General features: G+C 38.4%; 1 protein-coding gene across 5 annotated transcripts in view; it reads right to left on the bottom strand.

The window, feature by feature from the left end:
• Positions 1 to 16,694, bottom strand: part of LOC132238610 (lymphocyte antigen 75-like) — a 129,496-nt gene that overhangs the window by 98,758 nt on the left and 14,044 nt on the right. For all 5 annotated transcript variants that reach the window (XM_059704333.1, XM_059704329.1, XM_059704331.1 and 2 more), the window contains 5 exons: positions 13,745 to 13,909; positions 6,078 to 6,188; positions 4,845 to 4,985; positions 2,433 to 2,624; positions 1,208 to 1,365 (listed from right to left, as the gene is read on the bottom strand). In XM_059704333.1, the coding sequence (XP_059560316.1) occupies positions 1,208 to 1,365; positions 2,433 to 2,624; positions 4,845 to 4,985; positions 6,078 to 6,188; positions 13,745 to 13,909 (767 nt within the window). The remainder of the gene's footprint in view (positions 1 to 1,207; positions 1,366 to 2,432; positions 2,625 to 4,844; positions 4,986 to 6,077; positions 6,189 to 13,744; positions 13,910 to 16,694) is intronic.

Below are 16,694 nucleotides of genomic sequence, written 5' to 3'. Positions count from 1 at the left end.
TTTCTGGAGCCCCGTGCCCGGGATCAGTGACTGGAGAAGCCCCCGTGTGCACCTGCCCCTGGGTCGCTATGGCAATCCCACAGCAGGAAAGGGCAGCCTGCAGCCAGCCCCCCTGTGCGCCTGACCCTGGGTCGCCACTGCGATCCCAGAGTTGGAAAGGGCGGCCTGCAGCCATCCCTGCTGTGCGCCTGCTCCTGGGTCGCCATGGCGATACCACAGCAGGAAAGGGCAGCCCCACCCTGGCCACAGCTTAAGGGAGAGTCCAACATGCAGTGGAGGCTAGGAGCCTGAGAGATCAACAGAGAGGGGTGCCTGCTCCAAGCCTCCATGGTGTAGCTGGGGGCAGGCCCCAAGCAGACACACATACACACATGCGACACCTGCTCCGAGCCTCTGCTGCCAGACTGTGGCCATCAGTAGGACATCCACTAAGGGCTCCCGGACTGAGGGGCAGGCTGGGATGAGGGAACCCCACCCCCCAGTGCACGAATCTCGTGCACCGGGCCTCTAGTGTTTAATAAATGTTTAAGCATTCTACAGGAGCAAAATGCTCTCTGAATAAGTTAGACTTAAATTTTGACAAAATTATATTTTTACTTCTTTAAAAAAATTTAAATATATTGACTGTAGAGAGAGGTAGGTAGGGGGAGAGAGAGAGAGAGAGAGAGAGAGAGAGAGAGAGAGAGAGAGAGGAGAAACACTGATTGGTTGCTTCCTGTATCTGCCCCTACTGACTGTTGAACCTGCAATCTGGGTATGTGCCCTGACCAAAAGTCAAATCCACCACCTTTCAGTGTACAAGACGAAACTCCAACCAACTGAGCCACACTACCCAGGGCTTTTTTACTTCTTAAAGAAGGATTCATATGAAATTTAATCTGAATGTGAATTCAGAAGATGAGATTTTTCAACTGGCTACATGTTCAATATCACACCGACGGTCCTCAGAGAAAGCATCTTATTAGAACCAACATGGCACTAGAATCTGAGTTCTAAAGGGATCCTCTTCATCTGTTTCAGACCAGAGCAGATACTCTCAGACAGAAAGTGAATTGCTTACTTAGTCATTGTTTTATTTACTTTTTCAATAGCTACCAGAAAGACACTCTCCAAGGCTCTTATCTTTTATCTTATTTTCTAGCTTAAACACAAATATCCCCACCAAATATTATTATTATCATATAAATAAACCCAGGAGGTTTCCTACCTTTCCTAAGTAGGACACACAGTTGGGAGTTTTATTGTAGGGAACACTTGGTTCATTTTCATCCCAATATGTTAGAGTAACTTCAGTACCATCTGACCACTGAAATAAAGCTGGTGTATTTATGTTCTTAAGACCTGTCCATGTTTCTTCTTTGGCATCTAAAAGAAAAATGTTTTACTTGTTTGGTTTTACTCAATTACATACCTCAGTGTGTACATTGCTACTGATTTTTACATTCTGATGTGGGGTTTTAAGAACCTTGACGATATTATTTTTTCATTTAAAGTTTTAATTCAAAAGATTGCATTCTTCTTTATTTATTTTTAAGTATAGGTGGTATACAATCTTACATAGTTTCAGGTGCGCAATATAGTGATTTGACATTTTCATACCTTATATTGTGATCACCCCACTAATTCTAATAAATCACCTGTCACCATGCAAATTTATCACAGTATCACTGACTATATTCCCCTTCCCCTTTTCACCCACTGCCCTCACCCCCTCTCTCTGATAACTATCCATTTGGTATTCTTAATTGACCTGTTAAAATGTTGATAAGTTAGGCAGGCTGGGTGATTTGGGCTTTTCAGCTCACTCACCAGGTAGAGCACACAGGTGGAACAGCTGTACTATGACCTGTTGGCTGGCTGTTCCTAATATCTGGGTTAGATAATTCTTGCTTTATGGGGAATAATAAAATTATATAGATATACTCATAGATATTCCAATTAGAATAAGAATATTGTCCATCACCACCCTGGTAAAACAATTGACTCCATGCTTACAACAGAACAGGTATCTACTATTAGTGAATCCTAGGAAGTTATAATACTGGCAGTGTAGTATATTATTGTTCTTCAGTCTTTCATCACTCAAGTGTTTGGAGAACTTAAATAGAATTTAGCTTACGAGAAGAGAGACATTATCCAATCAACTAGCTGCCAATGTGGCTATTTAATCTTGTAAATGAATTAAAATTAAATGAAAGTAAAAATTCAGTCAGTTGCCCTCGCTGCATCTCAAAAGCCACAGGTGGTTGGTGGCTACCATACCAGACAACATGATTATAGAAAGAATGATTTCATCATCACAAAAAATTCTATTGGACAGTGCTGAGCTAGAAGGATCTAATTGTAAGCTTTCCATTCCGGCTAAGAGTCTGAAAATAGGAATACTTTAAAATGTTTTAAACCTCTCAAGTAGGATCTTTTTAAAAACTTACCCCCATTATGGAGTTTTGTTACTACCAATTCCATGTCTGCTAAAGAATGAATGCTGATAAGGTCACTACTGAAGTCTTTGCATTTCGCATGTGCCGAATCCCAGGAATCACTTTCATTCACCAGCAGATAGCAAAATCCATTATTTGGCAGCCAGTCTGCATCACAGCGGGTATCTGAATATGGCCAAATATCTGGGAGAAAAGCAGCTATTTATATTCCAGTAAAGACACATCTATTTTGAATCAATAACATTACAAATTCTTCTTTCTTGAATCTTGAGGCTTCTGGAAAACCGGGGAATGTGATGTCAGAGAGTACAGTGACATGCTATGTGCCCAATGCCTACATAGCATCAACAGAGTGATTGTAGGGATTCAGATAATGATGGGCTTTGTGCGATGCAAATATATTACATGGCTGGGCTCAGACTATTTCAAGAAGGATTGCTGTTAGGCCTAGTAGGCAGAAGGAAGGTGTGGGGTCAGCCAGTTGCCCACAAATCTCTTCCTTGGCATGGGATTTGTTCGGTTCCCCTCCAGTCTTGGTGGTGAGAGATGGTGAGGTCAGCTTAGCAGGGGCTGTGCATTAATATTCACTGTTCAAATTAATCCTCCTTTGTTCAAAAGGATGGGCAAGGACTTAAGGAACAGAGTCAGAAATTCATACACTCCACACCAAGGAAGGGCATCAATGGGGCGGAGGTGGGGGGAGTGGTGGGGGAGAATGGGTGGCAGAGGGCATCTTTGGACTCCTCTCTCCTCCCCTCTGCTCGACTTCTAGCCCTATGGAATTAGCAATTTTTCTTTTTGACCATGAGGAAACTCACCCAAATGATGGTCAAAAAGATTAGAGAAAAAGAGTGGGGCACAAAACCAAAAAAATACTCTACTCTTCTCAGCAGAACTAGAAAGTAGCTTGGTTCCTCAGACTTCACTGGTCAGGAATTGTTTGGAATGCTTGTTATACACAACACAGCATTTAAAAAATATCAACAGTTTGTTTTTCATTAAAGGATAAAATTCAGGTTCAGCTAGCTTTTCTCACTTGCAAGATAACAATTAATTGTAAGGTTCTGAAACAGCATTCATTAATATTATATTTTATAATTATGATAAAGAAACAGAGAGAAAAAAATCACCCATATGAACAATCATTTTCCTATTCCAGTCTTTGTCTCTATGAATTCATATTGTGATAAGATTAAAATAATAAGTAGGCATTTCATTTTGTTCTGCTCTTTTTATTTTCCTGCTGGCAGAGTTATTTCAATAAATGCATATTTTTCAATCATGTGGAAACATGATTTAGTTAATAATTACTACTTAAGAGAGTTATTTGATCTATCATTAGCCCCCCTGGTTTATTTTAATTTGTGCTGTCTTTTCTATTATGCCTTTTGTTGTATAAACTAAATTTGGTATGAATCAACTTGGAAGGTAAATGTTCATCTTTCCCTATCATTTTAAAACACGCCTCTATATTATTGATTCTATGTACTTATTTTTTAATCTTAAAAAGATAGCTTTATGCATGTATGTGGATATGAAAATCGATGCTTTATTCCCTTCCCCCAACATCTCTCAAAGGACAACATTTAAAAATCTCCCATTTTCCTCCCAGTTTTGAGTATTAGTTTTTCTTATTCAGGATTTAATCAAATACAGTGGGCACTGTGCAAGATAGTAAGGGCACTCCTCTTCTCCATTCTGCCAAAGACTCCTCAAACTTCTCTGCTCCTCAATAAATTCAGCTGTTTTGTGCCTCTCTTATCCCCAAATTCCCTGAAAACACCCTCCTTATACACATTTTGTCCTTTTGCACCTCTCGGTATCTACCCCATTTATCAATACAAAGACCTAAGGAACCTGCCTGGCAAAGGACAGACAGAGGAGGGGTGGGCATTGTGAGGCGGGAGGTGGGAAAGCCCGGGAGTGTTCGGTGTCATCCATTTTCGACTTCCCACAGAGGCAGGTAATAACAGGTAAAGCCTGAGTGTGCAGCAGCAGCACCAGGACGCTCACAGAACACAGACAGCTGGGCCCCACCCTGAGTTTCTGATCCAGGAAATCTGAGGTAGGTCCCGAGAATCTGCATTTGTAACAAGTACAGGCGATGCTGATACTCTCTGTCTGGGGGTCACACTTTGGGAACCATTGCTCCAGAGGAAAAAGAGCCACATGTGAACACAAATGTACTTCTTATCTAGAATACCCCTGTCTTCTCATGGGGAGATATTGAATCAAAGCTTTATTCATATACAGTTGATAATATCTAGCTGCAGGATCAAAGTCAATACCTTCAGCATTGGCAGTACCAGACAAAAGAACAGCAGAAATGGGTGTCCGGAATGGATTTACTTGACTTCAAAAAACTGTAATTTTAAGAGCTATTTGTTTAAGCGGGAAAGATACCTGTTATCTCCACTGTGCTGTTCAATGATTTCTTGCAAACGTAAGGCAGCTGAGCTTCACAGGAAAACCTCTGCCACAGACCGGACATGGCGTCCATGCTCGCACAGCTTGACCCACCTATCACAGTTGCACTGAAGGTATCTGAAATGATAACATTTCCAGTTAAAAGGAGAAGACTGGAGCCAGGGTGATGGTTAGGAAAAGTAATTTGTATTTTTAATTTTCTGCTTTTAAGGAAACTCAGAAAATAGTTAAAACCGTCTATTAAGTTGGAATGTATAAGCATCAATGGACAATCTTGTGCTTAAAAATATCTTTCTCCTAAAATACAGAATACAGGGGGAAATACTCTGATATACTGTAGTTAATTTACAAACCAAAACCAAAAACCAAACCTCTGTCCCCAATCAACTTTGATGTCATATCCTGTGGTCAGTAAGTAGCTCTTAATCTGCTACTCTCTATAATAAATATACTAACTTATGATTCTGTAATGCCTTTAAGATCTTGAAATGATAATAATGAAATTTCATTCAAGTAAAATGACCTATTGGTATTATATTGTAATTAATTAATTTTTCTTATGTATGCAGAATACTTTTGTGCTGAAGTTAAGCGTTAGCTGTTAGGTTTTACATTTATCAGGAGCCTAACTTTCATTTCTTAAAAAGATATCTAAACCTTCTTTTGGGGGAAATACCTTTTGGCTAACTAGGGTTTTATTTACAATAAATTTTTCTTTAAGGTATTTATTTGTGTAATAAAATACAACCATTATGTTGTCAGCAATTGGGTGCTACAAAGGGAGACCCCAAGAGTTTTAAAATGAGGGAATACTTCCATGTTAGAGTGAAGCTGCAGATGAAATACATGTGGGTCAGTCATAGACATGCCAAGTCCGCTAAGGGACACAGAATGGCTCCTGGGCCATGAAATGGGGCTCATTCTGCTCTTACTTAAAGATTGAGGGTTGCTCTAAGGTTAGAGACAGATGCTTACCTGCCCATGGTGTGGTTCAACTTGACTGTTACGGTATCCACTTGACTACCATATAATGGCATAATGGCTAGAATGACTAAGCTTAAAAGGGCTCAGGAAAAAAATTTCTTCTGAGAGGTAATCATAAGAATTGTCAAGATTTGAAATTTTTATAAGACCTCAGTGAGTGGGAAGCTCTTTTTTTTTCTTTTGAGGCTTTGGCTCCATGTAAAAGGTAGAGGAGAGAGTAGTTACCTGGGTCCCAGTTGAGAAAGTTTAATGGCTTGTGGTCTGACCATTCCCAGCCTCTAGAAGAGTGCAGCTGATTTAAGCCAATCCAGAAGATGCTTGCAATGCCTTCTTTTTCTGTAACAATTACATAATTTTAACAAGTGACAAAATTACCCAATTTATTATCTAAGTCAGACTATCTAGGAGGGTATCTGTCCCACAAAGCAAGAGATGCTGACAGACAACACTTCAGACTACTGAGAAACCCAAAGGCTGATCAGTTAATTCAATTCTGCTTTCCCATTAGTGTGTGCGATTCCCTTTCTTCTAAGGTAAGAACAGACTCTTCTCAGAACAGCTGTTTCACTACTTTATAGCCTCTCGTCAGAAAGCAGTTATATAGTCAGGGATGTAAAGTAAAACATAGGAAATATAGCCAATAATTTTGTAATAACTATGTATGGTGTCAGATGACTACTAGACTTATTGGGGTGATCACTTTGTAATACTAATCACTGTGCTGTACAACTGACACTAATATAATATTGTATGTCAACTGTAATTGAAAAATAAATTTAAAAAGAAAGCACTTATATATAAAAAGTAGTTTGCATTGCAGATCTAGATTTTGAGGATCTGATTGTATTCCATTAAGCATATATCCTTTGCCAGATACGAAAGCTACAGAAACCAAAATGAGAGCCCTGCCCTCATGAGGATCTGAATCTAGTAGAAACAGATGTGGATCCCCAAATGGTAAAGTGCTACCAGCATTGCTTCAGAAATATGTACAGGAGCTGTTTTGTAGGCAATGTAATACACATCTGTAGAGTCCAAAGGAAATAGTTAAACTGGAGATACAGAAGAGAGAGACACACACACACACACACACACACACACACACACACACACACGTACGCCACTGTGGAGAGGTATCATTCTAATTTATTGTTTGACAACAAGATGCCATCAGCAAAAAAAAGAAAGACAGAGAAGCAGAAATGATTTAAGTAGTGAGGCTAATTGCAGAAAAGCCAAACAATATGCATATGCCCATAAGCAATGGGTCCAATCTTGCATGTATGGTCCATGTGTATTGGAAAAACATGTAAAGAATTGTGAATTATTGTAAGGATTTTCACACCACTGGGAATGAAGTCAACAGAATTACTTAAGAACCTGGTAAGACTTCATCAACATCATGAAGGAATAATCTGAAGATACTCAGGGCCAGGTAGAAGAGATAGAGCAAATGATGAAATGGTCTACAGAAGACAAGGATGATGTTGACAAACAGGCAGAGATCACAGGTTGGAATATCTATAAATTTGTTAAAATAGTCTCAGTAATAAAACACTTAATAACAGTTTCTTAATTCCTCACAGGGAATTATATATGATATACTATTGTATTATGTGTAATCATCTATATACATATACATGTAAAATATAGTTATATTTTTATATAATTTATTTGTACATTAAATTACATATACATAAATGGTTCTTAAAGTATGGATATGTTTTCTACTTGCAATTCACACAGATATATTGGAAATATATATAATTTTGTTCATTATATATATCTCCGATATATCTGTGTGATTCGCATATAGAAAACCGTATGCATTCTTTACTTTTTAGTAGATGCATATCCATGTGATTTGCACAGAGAAAACTATAATCACATATACATCTGAGTGATTTGCATATATAAAACCATGTCCATACATTAAGGGATTTTTGAAAGAGGGTAATTTTAATCATACACAATTTTTGTCTTATTGCCTGCCTAAAACAGGTGATTCCACTGGAACCGACACCAGGGAATGGGCGCGTTCCCCTGGGTAAAGCAGAAATAGCAACAGCAAACACAAAAGAAGCCATGAGCAGTAACACAAACACCAGTGTTCAGGGGATGGACAGGGGTCTGGAAAGAGGGTGGTAAGGCCAAGGCCCAATGATCACTCCACCAAAAAGGAAGTGTGAGGATAAAAGTGAATTACAAAGATACACTGTGCTTTCCAGGGGTTTGCCTGTGAAAGAAAGAGATAGGGCTGTAGGAACTAAGAAATATATATATGTCTATATTAATGGTAGGAGTTTAAACAAGTTAATAGCCTTTTGGAGAAGAATTAGAGACAGTTGATGAAGATAGGAGAAAAAGCTGGTGTGGCCACAAAGAACCTTGGGGAAGGAGTTAACCTTGAACAAGCTCACAGCTGACAGTGCAGATACAGATACATTTGTAAGTATTGGGGTGAGAAATAAGGGTTTGCCTCACCTTTCTCAAGGAGGTAGCTGGTAAGGACACTCTGCTAAGGAAGGAGAAGGTGGGTATTTGAGGGAATTTTGGATTCACCCTTTTCTTTCACTTGTTAGCACAAGCAAGGGCTGCCAACGCTTGTATACAAAGCCCTTGAGGATTTAATATAATGTATATTTCTTCCTATTAGTAAAAGCAATGAATTTTCCAGCATTCCTAAAGAAGTCCTGAAAACTATGACGTATTTACGGTACTCTAGACTCGACTATACCCTGACATTCAGAATTCCTTTCATTCATTTCTAACTGGGGATACCATGGAGGGTCAAGCTTTCCCATTCGTCCCAAGTTCAATGCCCTACCTCCCATGAAGTCTTTTCAGATAATCCCCCTGCAGGAAGTCTAAATAATCCTATCACTCCTTCAAAATTATTTTATTGCTTATCTGCACATGGCAAGTACACATTTATGACAGAGCAAAATGACCTTTGGAAGCTGTCAGGCTCCTACTCTGCTTCATTACACTGTTCTATTTGTGATCTCTATTAAAGACTTATTCTTCACTGGAATCATAGCATTTTAAAATTGTGACTGATAGAAAATGCTAAGAACCATATGATTTTGCTCATATGTGGGATATAAAACTGAAAGTCATGAACACAAACAGCACTGTGGTGGTTGCCAGAAGGAAGGGGGTGGGAGAAGGGGGTCCTAATATAAGGTGACAGGAGATTTGACTTTGAATGGTAGGCACAGTGCAATACACATATCTTGTAACATAGAAACCCACATCTGAAACCTATTATGTTCATGTTGACCAATGTCACCCCAATCGATTTAACAAACAAATAAATAAACAAATAAAAATCAACCCAAAAAATGTGACTGAGTTAGCCAACAGGAATGCTCTTTATGTGTCTTACGCCAGCTGGATGTGAATGGGAAATGGATAAAACATAAAGGGCACAAACTTCTTATATGTCCTGGACAATATGGAGCTGGACTTTTTTCTACATAGTCCAAGCAAGAAGTTGATCAATTTGAGACATTACTTATCCCCATCTTTGCCATCAAGAAATAGACCATTGTTAGCGTAAATCTTCATGCCTAATCAATAGACAAGCCCATTGAGGAAGATATTTCTTGACTGGCCCTGAGACCCCTGTTCAGAGCTGGCCCAGATTTCTATTCCTTTCCTTACAATAAAAGTCTACAGGGCCTGCTAATGGTCATGCATTTGGGATGAGCCAGATGAGAGCCTCTTTAATGCATCATAAAAGCCAAGTGAGCAGGGACCCTGACTTAGAAGTGTTCTAGTCTTGGGGCACCTTCAAGATGGCTCAAAGTGAAGAGCCCCTCAAGGCGGAGGCAAATTAGGACGAATGAAAATGTGCTGTTCCTACTCCAGGGACTGTTGGGGCCTCTATTGTTGATTTGGGGTGAACCTGTGGTTAGAAGTCTTCTGGGAAGGCTGGATCATGGGAAATCTATCTCTCAAACAAAATCTAGTGAATATAAGGAAACCATGCCCCCTCCCCCTGGCCCCTGTATCAGTAAAACAAAACTAATAAAAACAAAACGAAGTAGGTGCAGGGCAGGCAGAGAGGAAAAAGAAAGCTTTTTCAGACTGTATTAGACTTATCTTCAAGAGGCCTGCTTCTGCTTTTTTTCTGGCAGATTCCCTGGTCCCACCCAATTAGTAGCTAACAAACCAGAGGTTTCTTTTGGAATAACATTCTCCAATATGCTCTGCATATGTACAACTCTTATTTCACAACTATTAAAAACTTTGATCACAAAATCTGTCTTATTCACTTTGGTTGGCCTCACTGCTCCTAGCCCAATGGTTACATGGTAGTTTTCAGTGAAGGGCCACTTAATAGAAACTTTAAGATATTTTCAAGACTTAGATACTCTGAGTTTCAGATGTTAAAGTACAGCTTTCTTGGGTTTTGGGAAACCAAAAATTATAATTAGGCATATTGATATGTCTAAACAACATTGCACAGTAAAAGAGAAGCTTGAAAGGGCTGTACCTCTAAGTTATTGATATACATAAGGTGTAGAAAGTGTCTGGCCAGGGGTAGGGGCAACTGGGCCCTTTAATATATTATCTCACTTTTATGAGTTACTAAAGAAAAGAAATCCTGTAATGTTCTTTTACAAATGCATCATTAGATTGTTTGTTAGGGTGTTAGTAGTCACACTTGGACATTTCTCCCTCATTATAATCATCACTATCCAAATAATATTCAAGGAGGCTTAAACTTATTGGCACTTTTCACTCTAACAATATTTTTGTAAGGTTTCAATGATGTTGAGAATATAATTCTATGTCAAATACTAGCCCATTAGGTTTATTTGATGGATTTCCATTCTAGAGGTCTAATTATTCAAGTATCAAACAACAAAGGAAAGGTTAAAGTTAAAAGTAAGAAAAGAGATATTCATAAGGCTTTAGCCAAAAAGCATTACAAAAGACCAGCAGACTTTTAGTGACGAAAAGATATAAAGCTATGTAAGAGAAGTAATTAATATAATAAAAAGTAAGGGCTCTGGAGTTATATATGTTGATATTCAAATCCCAATTCTGGTATTTCTTGGCTGTCTAAGTATATTATTTCTAAGCATCAATTTCCTTATCTATAAATTGGGACAGACACTTGTCTCTGAGGTTGTAATGATATTAAATCGTTTAATTTATCTAGAGATATTAGGGCTTTGCTCATAGTTAGCATTTATCAAATATTTATGACTTTAATAAAAGTGTGACAGGATTTATCTGAATTAGTCAATAGGTATTTAATACATAGCAATAATGCTTAGAGTTTTGTGCAAAAGGAAAAAACAACCCATGAGGTCCACTCTGCCTGCAAAGAATTTAATAATATTATAAAAGGTGAATGCAGGTACATGCCTGATAGAACTTGTTTTCAAGTCAGACTGTGTTCAAATTTTGGCTCTGCTAATTACTTGTGGGTGGCCTTGAATAAGTTACATTTCCTCTTTGAGTCTCACATTCGTCATCCAAAAATGAACATAATAAAAGTAACATCTACTTCATAGGGTTGCTGTATGGGACTCAATAAGATAATGTCTGAAAAGCATTTAAATATCTCTCTAAAAAATCATCATCATATATTATGATTTTTTTTTCATTCATTGAAAAAATCATCAGGGACTCAATAACTTGATTTTCTAAAATAATGTAAAAACTTTCTGTTTACAAACTTCTAGTAAAAGAGTAAAAGATGGGCAACAATCCTACAGAATTTTGCTGAGTTTATAAAAGAAGTCTTAAATAAGTACACTACTGAGTACTCTCATAGAATTTTATTGAGTATATAAAAGAAGTCCTAAATAAGTAAAAAGGCATACCATTTTCATGGACGAGAAGACTTAAAAATGTAGTGACAGTAATGCCTTCTTAATTAATCTATAATTCATGCAATTCAAAGTCCCAATAGGTTTTTTATTGAGAATAACAAGCTGATCCTTAGATTCATAGGAAAGAATGGGAAAGAAAATAGCCAAAAAAAAAAAAATGAATACGGGAGAATTTGCACATCTAGAAAATAAGATTTACTTTGTGAGGCAGGACTAACTAAAACAGTGTGGAATAGGTTGAAAGACCAATAAGTAGACCAAAAGAATAGAATGGAGAGGCTAGGAATAACCTATATATCCTAAGGTTTATATTTATTAGAGGTGGCATAACAAACCAGAGGGGAAAATGTAAAATGAATAGTGCTTGGTAAACCTGACTATCCATCTGGAGAAAGATAAATAAGATTCCAAGCTTTACAAACTACATTACAAATGGATTAAGGATGTAAATGTGAAAAGCAAAATAATAAACTTTTTAAAAAAACACGAGAGGATATCATTATTATTTTAGGGCTAAGGAAGGATTTGCTAAATAATATAAATAAGCATAAAACATTAAAGAAAAGATTGGTAAGTGTAACCAAATTAAAACTAACATATTTTTTTATGATGAGGCAACTAAAATAAAGTGAAAAGGTAAAGACTAGTAAAAGAGATTTGTAATCCTATAACAAAAGATTAGTGTCCAGAATATATAAAAAACTATAGCAGATCAATATACAAACGACCAACAACTCAATAGAAAAGAAGCAAAGGACATGAACTGGCAAATTACAAGGGGAAAATCTAAATGCTCACTAAACACAAGATGCAAAACCACATTAACTATCAGGGAAATGTAAATCAATAATGACATACCATCTCACATTCATCATATCAGCCAATAAATAAGCCTGTTAACACCAAGTGGTAGTGGAAGTGTAAACTAATACAACCACTTTGGAAAGCAATTTGGGAATTTGATTAGAGATGAAGAGATGGTCACACCATGTGTTAGCAATTTCCACTCTAGAGAAACTCATACATGCTCAATGGGACACATACAAGGATGTTCCTTGCAGAGGTGTTTGTAATAGCAAAAGCTGAAAACAACCTGTTTCTCAGTAGAGAATAGATGAATTATGGTTTATTCGTACAATGTAACACTATACAGCGGTAGCTGAAAATGAATAAACTTATATATGAGTAAATAAGATAGTATTTGCATTATTGTAAAACATAGAACGATGGTATAATGAAAACATATAAAGGATTTATAAATATGTATAAGAGCACTCAAGGGACGGTTATTTTGAAAGGTGGGCATGGGGCATGAATTCTGCCAACATTTTATTCTTTCAGAATAAAGGGAGGGAAAGGAGGGAAGGAGAGAGGGGTAAAAAGGAAGAGAGAAGGGAATCAATCTATATAAAGCAGTATGACAAAATGTCAGTGAATAGTTATTTAGTCAGGGTGGTGGTTGCATAAGTCTCCATGTGATTATTTCCTATTCTGTCTATATGATGTTTTAAAAATATGTTTTCACAATTAAAAACTTAAAAATTATCATCACCACCCCACAAACAAGACAAAACAAAATCCTATCCACTCCATGTGTCTACATCATTAAATCCACTTGAAGGTTTCCTGAAGCTCTCCTTGCCCCTGAGGACTGCGCTTGTTTAAGTCACACGGGAAACCAGCCAGTATGACTCAGCCATCTTCTTTACCTTCCTCGAGTTCTCCAGTTTTCAATGTTCAGAGAGTTTAATGTTTACCTTTTAAAAAATACTTTCACTTAGGCTTAGGGTAGCAGTTTAATCCTGCAACCTCAACACATTTTCTGAACATTAACCTCTTTTTGGTCTCCATCATAATGGATGGAATAGGATTACATTCAGTACGTTTTTTGCTTGTGGGTTTCAGTGTTAAAGTTTAAATCCCAAGAGAAGACAGAAAAATATAAACATAAAACAACACGCCTGAATGTGAAAATAGAGGAAGACAGACAACCTCTTTATATTTCGGCAGTTTGCTCTATTGCATGTAAGTTAAACGTACCTTTAAGATAAGTTAATTCGGCATCACTGTTGATGCTCAGTAAGTCAGCTCCTTGATTCTGACATGAAATATAAGCTTCTTTCCAAGAAAGAGCTGCCTGAGTATTAAATTGGTAGCAACTTCCCATCTGCTCATTCTTTTCCCAATTACCTTCACAGCCATTTTCTGTTGATAAAAAGATACGTTAGTGATCATAAAGTAAGGATTTAATGTTTACTATTACTTAGAATGCTTATAAGTCCTGCAATTCAATTTGCTTACTATAAGGATATGCTTAAATTGGGGATTATTGCTTGACTAGACCACAGTTTGATTATTGGGTTACACAAGGCATTTGAAGTCATAGGACACCCAATGACTCAGGCTGATTAAAGCTTCCACTATCCTACTGACCACCCTCCCTTTATCCCCTATCAAGTACAACGCCATATTTTAGCCCATACCTGCCTTCTATCTATGGGTAGGAGACTTTAACTGTGCTCACACTTTTAAGCCCCCAAGTTAATGAAAAACAAGCTCACGTGAAAATGGTGGCAGAATGCAGAGGGATTTGCCCACGGCCTGCAGAGAAACTATTGCATGAGTATGTCTGTGTGCAGACATGCTGCTTAAATAGGTGACTACATTTTTGGGAAACTCAGTCCAAGTTTCTCCTTAATAGTTTAATAATATAATTCAATATACAATATACACTAATCAATAATACATAATTATCATTATACATGTATATGTATGCGTGTGCATATGTGTACAAACATATATGTTCATAGTATAATGTACCTATTATTTTAACAAATATTTTAAAAGTGTGTATCATTTCAGACAAAAGCCTTCAAGCTACGTTCCAGACAAGACAAATAGGTCTTGATACAACTGGCTCAAAAATACACTCAGAGACTCCCTTGTGCTCTCTAGAAGAGGGAACACTGGGTATGTCCCAAGCTTCCCTTGTGGGGTTTCCAAAGGGCCTCCATAACCAGTCACATGCCACATGGCCTTTCAAGCTGGAAGGGCCCTTAGATACCATCTTGGCTAACGTCCTCCTTTCACAGGCGGGAACCAAGGTCTAGAGGTGTTTGTGCAGAGCTAATCAGAGCTCCAGCCTCTCCATCTGGGCTATTGATCTTCTAACTGGCTAACACTGCTCCTTCTGCCACTTTAGAATGGCCCACACAACAACAGAGGCTGCCGTGTCATGTGGTGAACACAAAACAGGTGGATTTTTAACTATACTGCCTAAAGGTTCCTTATTACCACTAGGCCCTGTGCTTATAAACCCAGGGGCTCCCAGTGCAATAGCAGTGTGTTTATGACTATAAAATAAAATCTCATGGTTTAGCAGTCCTTGGGTTTGAAAAACTCAGTCTTGCTTCTTCCATAAAAATAACTCTGGGAGGCCTATGAATACATTAAAAATCCACTCTTCCCCTGCCATGCAGAGGAGGTTAAAGGCATTGAGACAGATGCTAGTCGAGGCTGCAAGTCAGAGTGGGATAAATATGTTGGGAATAAGGAGCAGGAATCCTGGGATTTCCACCAGGCTCTGCACCTATGGGGGTTTGACCCTGACAATCTGGGTGTTGGTTGCCCCTCACCTGAGAAGTGAAGGTTTGCACTGGCTAACCTCCACATTCCCATCTAAAATTTCTGATCCAGACTACTGTTATATTTACATGAAATTGGTGCCTGGTTGACCGAACTCTGCTTATCAATTAAAGCTGAAGCAAATATTGGCTTTTTTCCTTGCAGTAGGTCCCAGGTGTTTAAAAGCCTGTGCCTCTACCTAGAAAAGTGATTATCAAAGTGTGGTCCCAGGCCAGCATCATGAGCATTATCTGGGAACTCATTAAACTGCAAATGACTGGGCCCCACTCTACACGCACAGAATTATAATTTCTGGAGGTGAGCCTCAGAAATCTGTGTTCTAACAAGCTCTCCAAGCGCTCCTGTTGCATCCGGAAGTCTGAGAACCACTGGCCCAGCAGAAACCTCAATTGCCTGGAACTCTGCATTTTGGAGCTCGGCTTTCTCGAGGAGGGATGAGCATGACTAGATCAGCAGGATGGCTGCTGAATGAGGCAGGACAGTACAGTTGTTCGGGACAAGGTCTGAGGGCTGGATTTCCTGGCTTTAAATCTTAGCTCTGAAATTGATTAGCTGTGTGACTTCAGGCGAGTGACTTAACCACCCTGTGCCCCACTCACTTTGCTCATCTGTAAAATAAGGCTGTGTGAGGATTGCAGGAGGTAATACAGACTGAGTGCTTAAAATAGTAACTGACACTTGGCAGGGCCCTATCAGTATTATTACTTGGGTCTGGAGCTGTTTGCTTTATCTTTACTACAGATTCCTCTAACCTACTGCCCATTAAAAATGTTTCTTGAGTACCTACCACACACACTTCAAGTACTATGATCCCCTGTAAATCTCAACTGACTTGGCAAGAAAATCTGTCTATTACATACCAGATAATAATGCAACTATTACTTTGGTCTCTTTCACTCTAAGGAACAATCAATTCTTTAGCACATCCTGAATTGTTTGCTTCATGTAAGATGCCATTAGAAAACGTGCTCTGATCAATATATCAGAATGGCAGAGGGAACAATTCACCAATTTTGAGATGGTCAGGGATAATGTCTCTTTTGCTCCCCACTCTTTGCTTCAGGACATAAACATATTTAAATGTCCACCATCCTAAAAGTGTTTTTTTTCAACCTATCTGCCCGTCAGACCACCACCTTGCCTCTCTCTTTCTCTTTTCCATAAAACTTAAGAGGCTTACTCACCTTCTGTTCACAGTGCAGTCCATTATAACCCAGCTTCCCTGACCACTAAGTCTTTCAGACTGCTCTGTTGAAGGTCAGCACTGCCCATGCTTTTCCTACTTCCTCTCTGAGAGGTATTTGTGCAAAATACCACCTCATCATGTGTCTTCTGTGACACCATC

Source organism: Myotis daubentonii, chromosome 7 (genome assembly GCF_963259705.1).
Source record: "Myotis daubentonii chromosome 7, mMyoDau2.1, whole genome shotgun sequence".
In the NCBI taxonomy this organism is placed as follows: Eukaryota; Metazoa; Chordata; class Mammalia; order Chiroptera; family Vespertilionidae; genus Myotis; species Myotis daubentonii.
This window is presented reverse-complemented; position numbering and strand designations above follow the sequence as displayed.